Source organism: Macadamia integrifolia, chromosome 8 (assembly GCF_013358625.1).
Source record: "Macadamia integrifolia cultivar HAES 741 chromosome 8, SCU_Mint_v3, whole genome shotgun sequence".
Taxonomy (NCBI): domain Eukaryota; kingdom Viridiplantae; phylum Streptophyta; class Magnoliopsida; order Proteales; family Proteaceae; genus Macadamia; species Macadamia integrifolia.
Window position 1 is genome coordinate 11,414,406 of NC_056564.1, and position 10,936 is coordinate 11,425,341.

The following is a 10,936-nucleotide window of genomic DNA, read 5'->3' on the forward strand; positions in this document are numbered from 1 at the left end:
AAAAAAAAATAATAATAATAATAGTAATTTTTCTCAATTCCATGTTTGATCTTTTTAAGTTTATAAGTGGTGATCTTTATCCATTAAGTGGTATCTTTGGTAGTAAAATTTTGTGTCTTGCCATTCTAGATATCAATAGGAATGAGAAAGATATTTCAATTTAAAACTTACAACCCTCTGAAGTCTTTGTGTAGTCTGGTTGTGAGGTCTGTCTCTATGCTGATTTCTTATGCACTGTCTACAGACTCTATACTTGGGGTGCTTATGCAATGCCTATGATCTTCCTATTGAGTAATGATTTCCTTTGCTAAGATATATAGTTGGTATCACACGCTCAACTCGTCAAATGATTGTTTTGCCAAAGTTTGGCATTCATCATTTTCTCTTAGTCCAATATATGCTGCTTATGCCTATTTCATATGCCTTTCCCTGTCCCTTGATTTTCATGCTTCAGTGCCATGTAATTTCTTCAATGATTGAAGTTTCGAAATGCAAATTCGTCCATTAGAAGTAATATGCATATGCATCTTTTTTTTCCTTTTTCGAGTACTTGGATCAACCTTTATTCTTTGATCATACTGAATTCTTGCAGGGGTTTGTCTTTGTTGATAGGGACGGGAAGCATTTTCGGCATATTCTCAATTGGTTGAGGGATGGTGTTGTTCCCACACTGAAAGATTTAGAATATCCAGAGCTTCTGCGTGAAGCAGAATACTATCAACTACTTGTAAAATTTCTCTTTGCAGCTGGATGGCAACCATTTAGTTGGTTCATTCTGGATAGTTTATTAGCAATCATTTGATGACATTTTAATGCCTCTAGTTGATGGTGGATTTCAATTGCTTCCAAACATTCATTGAGATGCATTATACCAATGCTGCTGTTTCGGTTTCCATTGAATTTCAATTCTTTGCTATCAAAAGTTGTTTATTGTTTGTACTCTGGTTTGTTTTCAGTGATGAGAAGACAAAGGAAAACTCTACTTATTATGGGATATGCAATTTCTTTGAGTCTTTTAAATCGTAGGAGCATACTTATTTCTCGGATATGTAATTGTGTTTTGATGGGATCAATGTTAGCATCTTGCATTATTAGTAGATTTGCTTGCTCTGGATTCGGGAGGACATTGTTTTTGAAAAGCTCTTAAGTTCAAGCAGAACATAGTTTTTTTTAGTAGATTTGCTTGTCTTGATTCTGGAGGACTTTGTTTTTGAAAACCTCTTAAGTTCAAGCAGAACATAGTTTAACACATTCTTGTATGGGTATAATGTTGTTAAAAAGCAAAACCTGTACCATCTCTTTGAGTTCCCTGTTTTAGCTGGTTTTTAGTGCAAGTTGATTATGAGGATACTGCAGTTATATCACTCACCCATGGAGCGATCCATACCCATCTGGGTATCCAACGAGAGATGAACCGGATCCATATTGAGTCCTTAGTCTAGTAGGATTTTAGAAATTTACTTTATTTAAGAAGATTGGCTTTTATTTGATTTTATTCACTTTATTTTAGCAAGTTGGGTTCACATACAATTTAGAGAGTCTTAGTAGAGTCAGTTTGCTTAGTTATGGTAGTTTCCTTATTTCAGTTGGTTGCTAATTATGTCTTTTATTTTTCCCTATATATTGGTTGTAACCGGTGGACAAAATTAGAGAATAGAAAATATGAATTGAGTAAGTGTTTGAGAGCCTGCGGGCTTGTGTGCGATTCTCCCCCCTTTCTTTGTGCAATTTTTCCCTCTCCCCTGCAACTCTGAGAATCATCTCAGAGAATTCTTCCCTACCCCTACTGGCCCTCCATCAATGAGTTTTTTGTATGTGGTAGACTAATTTACAAATTGGTAAGTCTGTTTAGTTGATTTCAGGGTGTAAGTTTTACTACTCTCTCTCTCTCTCTCTTTTTTTTTTTTTTTTTTATTTGGTTCTTCTGTTTCTATGTCATTGACCTGTACTGTAGGTCAGATGAGCTTAAGGTTCCTTTACATTAAACATTGAATGTTTCTGCACGCATGCATTATTGCATTTATTTATTTTTAAGTCAAAGTTCTTGCATGCATGCATGTATTTTTGGGTCTGCAGATTTAGAACCTCATTTGCTTGATCATCATGCATGTTGAACTTGTGACACTTTAGTCTTTTATTCCCAAATCAAGACTCATATCTCTGAAGCAAATGGTTTGTTAATATATACAGAGCATGACCAGTACGCACATTCTATTCTTAAAGGTCCAGATTTATTCCTTGACTCAGTTAACCTGGCCAAATTGGTGGTAAGGCCCACTATGTCCGCTGCACCTTCTTTGGTTGAAGGTCAGCATCAGAATGGTGGTTGGATGCTCTATGGTCAGCCCATGTTTATTTTTTCTACTGATTAAATCCTAAAAGAGCTTCGCGTCTTGCTTTCCAAGCAAAGAACATGCCAAGAAAAGGTTAATAACAGTTTGCCTGTAAAATCCGACTCACTTCCCCAGAATGTTTGCTGTATTTTATTTACTCTTTGGCTTGGTTATGTGTCATAACTAAGTGTCTCAGTATAGATTTTTCCTCAGGGTTTTTAGGTATTTTAGCCTGAAGTCAGAGTCAAGTAATGTGTAACGTTAGACATGGAATGGGAATTCTGAGTTATTTTAGAAACTGCATACTGTTTGTATTCAGTAAATGATTTTCGAAAATTCAGTGGTATTGTTGCTGAAAATTGCAGCATCCTGCATGCTTGTCGATTAGAAAATTCAGGGTGCCTTATGGTCTAAAACCGTGTCGTTGCTCTATGTTTGTTACTTCGTTTTTCGATCAATATGAAGATATGATGCCCTGTACTTTGTTTATTATATGTTGGTTTTCTCATTTTAGGTTATTATTAGAATATTATATAATCATATTGCATTGATATGGCTTCAATGTTTCATATAAGCGTAATTATATATAATAATCATTGCTTTATTACGTATAATCATATACTGCAAACCTAGGGTTGCGTAGGCGGGCTGCCTTCTTGCCACTCCAACACCTTGGGTAGCCTAGTCAGCTAGACCACTATGGTCTTATTAATGCTGAACTAATCCCAAACTAAGGAAATCCAGCGGGAGATTAGCTTGCGACAGGAGTGCAGGGTAAGGACAATAGACACATTAGGAGAAATTCCAATAACTTGCTGTTTAGTTGATAAAGACAAATCTGATTTGGCCAAAGCTCTGGTTGTGGTCTAATAGCAGGGTAGAATATGCCAGTGAATATGATTGAAAGCTGATCGTCAGATTCACAGAAGGAAACTCAAGAACTGCAGAATTGATGCTAGATTTTCAAAACAGAAAGCTGTTTGGAGTTTTAAGTGGATGAATTTTTACCCCCCAGAAAAGAAGAAGAAAGTAGGAAAATCACAGACAGAAGTCTGATTCAAAACTCTGATTTGAAGGAGTTGAGTTGAAGTAAGATTTCAGAAATTGATGGAGAAAACCAACTGAAAACATAATCTGATTTTGATACTTTAACAAGCAAATAGATGGCAAATTCTAGTAGTGCTTAATTGGGGATTAAATCAATGAACCAAAACTAGAAATTGATATATGAAGAGAGACGAGAATTAAAAGAAATCAGAGAAGAAAGTAGAGGAGCTAGAAGAAGATATTAGAGAATAAGAATAACAGAGAAGAAGAGAGAGGAAAGTTCACACCTGATCTTAGAGGTGAACAGATTTGGAAGAAGGGAGAGGGAGATCAGATCTGGAATGCCAATCCCGTATGCAGTGCTCAATAGCATCAAAACTCTTGAAAAACTCAATTTTTTACAGAAAGCGTGCTTAATTAAGGAGGAGGGGTTATATTACGTATATAAAAACCTTCTGAAATTCCTAAATTGACTCAAAAAAGGACTCCTAATCACTTTCATACAGTGAATAAAGTACAGAGACTCAAAATGGAACTCTTAGAATCCTTATCTAATTCAAACAACTAACCACTAATCCCGTGTACTAACTTCACCCCCACTTTATGTGCTTATAAATTGGGTCCGTTACAATGAAACCCAAGAAACTAGAAGGCTCAACATATAACGTAACTACCCAAAGCTTGTTTTCAGCCTATTGGATTGCCATCTGCCCCTTGTGGGGTCTTCTAGACTTACATCTAGGCTTCCATACGGGATCAATGTTTAATGCAACTGCATCACTTGGGTTCCAGCCTACTGTATTTCACATGTTTCATATTGTACTCCCAATTATTATTTACCATGACTTTGCTGTGCTTGCTCTATGCACTGATGGTTCAGCCGAAAGGACTTTTCAAATCAGATGATCTGTTGACATTTTTCGTGTGTTTCTGAGTAAAGATGGTTAAGGTTTTTGGTAGGACCCTCCAGGCATGGTGGTTTAACAATTTGGCTGCTGACTTCATGATTTGTGACTGAAAACTGTGAGAGTGCATATTTAGAATATTTTTGTATGATGTTGCGATTTGCAAAGATTAGAACTCTACTTTCTGAGTCTTTATGTATGTCTATGTGTGTGTGTGTTTGTTTGTTCACTGGTCAAGAGTACATTTTAGAATTGCAGATCATTCAAGGATTGAAACATCTTTTTACATGCTCATAGTGGGAAAATAAAATTATTCCCTTTTCTTTTAGATTTGTATTGGCAATAAATTTTGGCATTCTGGCAAGAAAAGGGTACTTTTGGTTCTCTATGTGCTTTTGGCATTGTCATCTTTATTCTTAAACAATTTTTTTTTGTATACATACTTTCAGGGATTAGTTGAGGGAATCCATGCAGTTTTAAATGGGAGCAAGGATGAGGATGATGATGCTAAAATGGACATGACTGAATTGACACGCACAGATATCATCAAATGTATACAATCTAAGAGAGTTAGATTTAGAGGGGTGAATCTATCTGGCCTTGATCTCTCTAAACTGGTAAGTTCTCCTGGTTTCTAGGTGCTTTAATTTCAGTGGGCAAACACTTAAAAAGTATATATAGCTTATTGAGTTTAATTATTTGGACATGAACCTTATATTTCTTATAGCAAATGCCAACTACTTGTACTCTTTAATTGTGGTAGCCTTTTGGGTCCACTGTAGAATGATTAGCAGAGAATGCTTCCCAAAATTCGATATCATGATTCTTGTTGGGGCTTTCATATATATACTTTTTTTTTTGATAAATGCATCATCTAGTTCAAATTTTCATTACAAAGAGGTGAAGATGAATTAGTTTCTTTCTAATGTACAAAAGATTTTTTAAAGACCATCTTAACCTTTTATACATTCTGAATTTTTATTAGTACCATCTAAATCTTATTTATGGAGGTGCTCCCTTTCTCTTCTGTTTTTAGGTTGCCACCTAGTTCTCAACAACAACTCAACCTTATCCCAACTAAAAGGGGTCGGCTACATGGACCCGATCAAAGATAGTAAGATGAAAGTAAAAGTAAAAGAAAAGGAGCAAAACACAACGAATCAGAAAAATCTCACCTAAATGGGGTCAGCTACATGTATTCTTGCCCACTAGTTAGATCTATTTAGGTCATACTTGGGACAATACCTAAACTATGCATGAATTTCCTCACTACTTCTCCTATGGTCATTTTAGGCTTGCCCCTATCTCTTTTAGCTTCTTCAATCTGAATCAGATCACTCTTAATTGGTGCATCTCCAGGCCTCCGTTGAACATGGTCATGCCACCTCAAACGATTTTCTTGGAGCTTATCATGAATTGGCACAACTCCCAAATCAGCCCTAATATGGTTATTCCTTACTTTATCCTTCTTAGTTTTGCTGCACATCCATATCAACATCCTCACCTTTGCTATACATAGCTTATCTATATGACACTTTTTAACAAATAACAACCTAACATTGTGACCTGTACATCATAGCCAGTTGAGCGACTGTCCTATAGAACTTTCCTTTAGGCTTTCAAGGAATACGCCAATCACACAAGACTCTGGATGCACCTCTCCACTTCATTTATCCTACCTTAATCATTTGTGAAACATCCTCTATATCACCTTATTTATTTATAGTTGACCCCTAATACTTAAAATGATCACTTTGCATTACCTCACTATCAATCTTCACCATTTCACTGTCCATCGTAGTGTGACTAAAGTTACACATCATATACGCCGTCTTCGTGCCATTTATCTTAAAACCTCTTGATTCTAAGGTTGATCTCTATTGCTCTAAGTTAGCGTTAATTCCAGCTTTGTCATCAACAAAGAGCATACACCACAGAACATCATCTTGAATGTTCCTCGTTAAATCATCCATGATAAGCGCAAATAATTAAGGGCCTAAAGTTGATCCTTGATGTAGAGAATTGCAATTGGGAATTCACTTCTTGCCCTCCCACAATTCTCACACTAGTCATACATATTAGTTAATTATATGTACATTATTACTCCATACCCTTCTCTTCTCTAGTATTTGCTAGATTAGCTCTCATGGGAACTCTGTCATAGCCTTTTTCTAAGTCAATAAAGACCATATGAGATCCTTCGTACAAGCTCTAAATCTTTTTATGAGCCTCCTAAGTAGGTAAATAGCTTCTATTGTGGATCTACTTGGCATAAAACCAAATTAATTCTCTAAGATAGTAGTTTCTCTTCTTAGGTGGGCTTCAATAACTTTCTCCCACAATTTCGTAGTATGATTTGTAGTTTTATGCCTCAGTTATTGCAGCTCTGGATATCACCTTTATTTTTGTAGATTCGGTGGCCACCTAGCTCTCGATTTCCAAATATACTTAAACACTCTTGCTTGATTGTAGTGCTATTAATATAAGAGATTATCTCAGTCTCTCCTCTATATCATGAAGAAAAAAAGGGGTGATGAAAGGCATAATTTTAGACATTTTTCATGCTGATTTGTGCAACCCGATTGATTTGCATAGTTCTGAATGCCATTGCTTTTCTTTGGAAAAGAATCTCTCTAATGCATTTTGTTTTGAAACATGCCAGGACCTGTCATTTGTTGACTTCAGCTATGCATGCCTTCGAAATGTCTTCTTCTCACGAGCAAATCTTCAGTCTGCAAAATTTCTGGTATTTTTAGTTTGTTTCTGTGAATTTTTCTGGGGTTGCAAGTGCAGTCTCAGTATACTGCAAGTGGCTGCTGTTTTTTTTTGGGTGAATATGCAAGTGGCTCCTGTTATTTCCTTGGATCTTGTATTTTGGTTCTCATTTTATATTGAATTTGGCTACAATGTTTTACTAGTGCCTGAAAAAAGTCATGTTTCTGGATACATAAAGGTGTTATTATTTTTTACTGCTTCTAGTTTAAATATATAATATTGAAACCTACTTATTTCCTTCACAGGTTGTCGAGGCTGAGGGATCCAATTTTCACAATGCTATCCTGCGTGAGTAAGATTCTTAACAAAGAAATATTAGATTTCGTTTAGTAGCTCTGTAAATTTCTGCCACAATAACCTTGTATGGTAGACCGTCTAATTGGTGCAGGGGTATAAATAATTATGAATTTTCTACTTTACATTCCAATTTCAATGCTTTGGAAAAGGCTGAACAGCCACAGAAAAATCTGTGTTTCTTCTTGTATCAAAAAAAAAAAAAAAAAAAAAAAAAAAAGAAAAAAAAGAAAAAAAAGAAAAAAAAGAAAAGAAGAAGAAAGAAGGAGAAAAATCCTTTTTGGCTGTTGCTGGGCAAAATGCTTTGTTTATTATATGATCATCATTTAAGGACATGCATCATCCTTTTCTATTTTGTGAGGTTATACTTTCTATCATGTGTTAATGTTTTTCTCTTACCTAGGGAAGATGTCAATTTATGGGTGCAAACCTTCGTGGTGCTGTATTAGCCGGTGCTAATCTCCAGAGTGCAAATCTACAGGGTAAATAATTTTACTGGTCTATTTCCTTTAGATGTACATTTGATCTCACTTATCTCAAGTGTTACCTTTCTTTTTAATTTTAATTTTTTCTTGATGAAATTGCTAATTAATTGACAGAGAGATGCATGAGACACAATTTCGATAGCCTAAGGAATGCTAAAGAATGCTGGGTTCTTGTTTCTTTCCCTATGACCAGGATTGTCTGTAAATGGAATATCAAAAGCAATAACAGAAAACACATTACTTGGAAGATAATTAAAATGCTCTTTTTTTGGATGAGAGACAACAAGAAGTTTACATATGTAAAAAAGAATATATATCACAACAAAGTGAACCATATGTTTACCATATAAATGTAAACACAGACAGAGAAGGGAAAAATAAGATAATAAAAGCGTCTATACGTCAATTAGTTTCGCAATACAAAGTCTGCCAGTTCTTCTTAAAGCTGGATCTGTTAACCCTTAGGAACTCTCCTTCCATGGATGCTTTATGGTCAATTCCTAATCTTACATCTATACTCAGGTGCATTCACTTTGCTTCGCAGCTCTGCTCTACCATTTGCCTAGCTAAAAAATAAATAACTTATTTTGGGTGATAATGTGGTAACTCCTATAAGAAGCTGAAAAGCAGGAGTTCCTTGGAGTTAAAAAGATCCAGTTTAGGGAGAAATTGCCACTGTTTAATAGGGGAAAAGGATAAAAATCTTTGAAAATAGAGAAGCTTCCCTCATCAAACTTTGCCAATTGTCCTCATAGTTTATTTCTCTTACAACATTCTTGTGGGAATGTAGGATTAGATGCAAACTAATGTTGGTTTGGATGCAAACTAGTGCTTTATTAGGCTATTTAATGAGTAGGATATATTGAAAGCTCTTGGAGAATTTGTTTGGGATGAATCACTGGACCTTGACGGGTTCACAATGTAATGTTTACATTCTTGTAAGAATGTGTAATTGAATTTAGAGAGGATTGGTTAATCAGGTTATTTGACAAGTAGATTGTGAAAGCTCTTGACAGATTTAGTGGGGATTATTCACTGGGCTTGGCGGCTTCATAAGGTTTTTTTTTCTGGGAACATTGAGTGGTCTCAAATAAGATATGTTGATGTTGGGGTTGAAAGTTGTAGAAATGCAACCCTAAAATGATGCAGAAGATAATGAAAAAACAAGAACAAGTAATGCACATAGATTTACGAGGTTCGGCAAGATTGCCTACGTCCCTGGTGAGATGAGATCTTGCTTCACTATCAATGGAGAATTAGGTTATAACGCTCGTCCCTCACACCTCTCAGTATTGCTTGCATTACAGAGAAAGAAACCCTCGCTACAAATATATAACGAAAAATCCTAATCCAGAAAATACACAACTGCCCTCAAATAAAAAATTCGAGCTATCCCCCTTACAATCCCCACGACCCGTTAATTGGCTAGCGGGACCGCCGTCCTTCCTGTTGAGGCGTTGCACCAGCACTCGCTGGATTAAACTGTGACGAAATACAAGACATCGTACACCAACAATCTCCACCTTGGCTTGAATTCTGTCGAGCCTCCTGTAAAGACAATCTGTAGACGTCTTCATCCCCGTACCTCATCAAAGGTACAAACCCACACCTGTCTAGTGCGTCCCTCATCTTCAACAATGAGTAATATTAATCAAGTCCAAATAGGACTCGAACTTTTCTGTAGTAACTAGCTTGGTAAACATATCTACAAGATTGAGATCTGTATGAATTTTTCTCAAGTGAACACTGTCTTCTGACATAAGCTCCCTGATCTTGTGAAATCTCACATCAATATGCTTTGTCCTTCCATGAAACACTTGATTCTTTGCAAGATGTATGGCACTCTGACTGTCACAATGTAACATTGTACCTCCTTGCTCCAACCTCAACTCACGAACCGGTCTAACCAACCAGACTCCTTCCTTGGCAGCTCAACTGCCGTCATGTACTTTGCCTCTGTAGTGGACAATGCAATTGTAGACTGAAGCATTGCCCTCCATGATATAGGTCCACTAGCCAATGTAAATATATACTCTGTAGTAGACCTCCTTTTGTCTAAATCACCAGCATAGTCAGAATCAACATTACCTGTCAATTCTGTGGAGCTTCCCTTGCCACTGAACATGACACCTATATCTTTAGTCTTGCTCAAATATCTGAAGATCCACTTAATTGCATTCTAATGTTCCTTCCTTGGATTACTCATGTTTTTGCCAACAACATTGACTGTATGAGCTAAATCTGGCCTGTTACAAATCATAGCATACATGAGACTTCTAACTTCGCTAGCATAGGAGACCTAAGACATATGCTCCACCTCTTCATGTGTTGTAGGGCATTTCCTTTTACATAACTTGAAGTGGCTAGCTAACGGATTGTTAACCGGCTTAGCCTTTTCCATGTTGAAACACTCTAGCACCTTTTCAATATACGTCTTCTGAGTTATCCAAGTTTACCTGGATTTTTATCTGATGCAGATACGGCTGCCCTTTCTTGGTTGGACCAGCATGACCTGCTTTGGAAGCCAAGAGCCAAGAAGAACTGGTCCAGCCCAGGGTTTTGGTCCAACAAGGGTTGGAAATAAAATTAGTAGTTTACTTAGTATTTTATTTCATGCTTTTAGTTTCCAGACTTGAACGTAGGAGTAGGATTTATTTCCTTGCTTTGGTTTCCTTTTTATAGTTGTTTCCTAGTTTAGGCTAGTTTCCATTCCAGTTACGTTTCTAATTTCATGTTCCTATTTTCCTATATATTAGTTGTAATCGATTGAAGATTCAGAGAGCAATTTGATTATTGAATGAACGTGTGAGTGTGATCCTCTTTTTCCCCCTCTCTACTCTGATTTCCCCTCCCTTCCCTAAGGGTTCTCCATCAACTTGGTATCAGAGCCGAAGGATCCTATTCCTTCCCCATCTTTCTTCTTCCCTTCCCATTCTCTGTGTCGGATTCCACCGATACTGAGAACACAGTAAAAAAAAAAAAGAAAAATCCATCGCTCACCCACCCCATCCCTTCAATCCTACTGAAAACCAAAGGGTAACCCCTCGGCCCTCTGTTTTTTCTTTCCCCTTCAATCAAAACCCTTCTAGGGTTCCAA

The 10,936-nt window shown here is 36.6% G+C and overlaps 2 protein-coding genes across 6 annotated transcripts in view; both read left to right on the forward strand.

The window, feature by feature from the left end:
- Positions 1-7,836, forward strand: part of LOC122087167 (FH protein interacting protein FIP2) — a gene marked incomplete at its 3' end in the record, with an annotated part of 9,317 nt that extends 1,481 nt beyond the window's left edge. Inside the window, 5 exon segments of the mRNA XM_042656195.1 lie at positions 593-727; positions 4,735-4,902; positions 6,948-7,031; positions 7,306-7,352; positions 7,763-7,836. Coding sequence (XP_042512129.1) covers positions 593-727; positions 4,735-4,902; positions 6,948-7,031; positions 7,306-7,352; positions 7,763-7,836 — 508 coding nt within the window.
- The window catches only part of LOC122087166 (mediator of RNA polymerase II transcription subunit 14-like), an 80,937-nt gene that overhangs the window by 51,909 nt on the left and 18,092 nt on the right, over positions 1-10,936 (forward strand). The window lies entirely within an intron of this gene.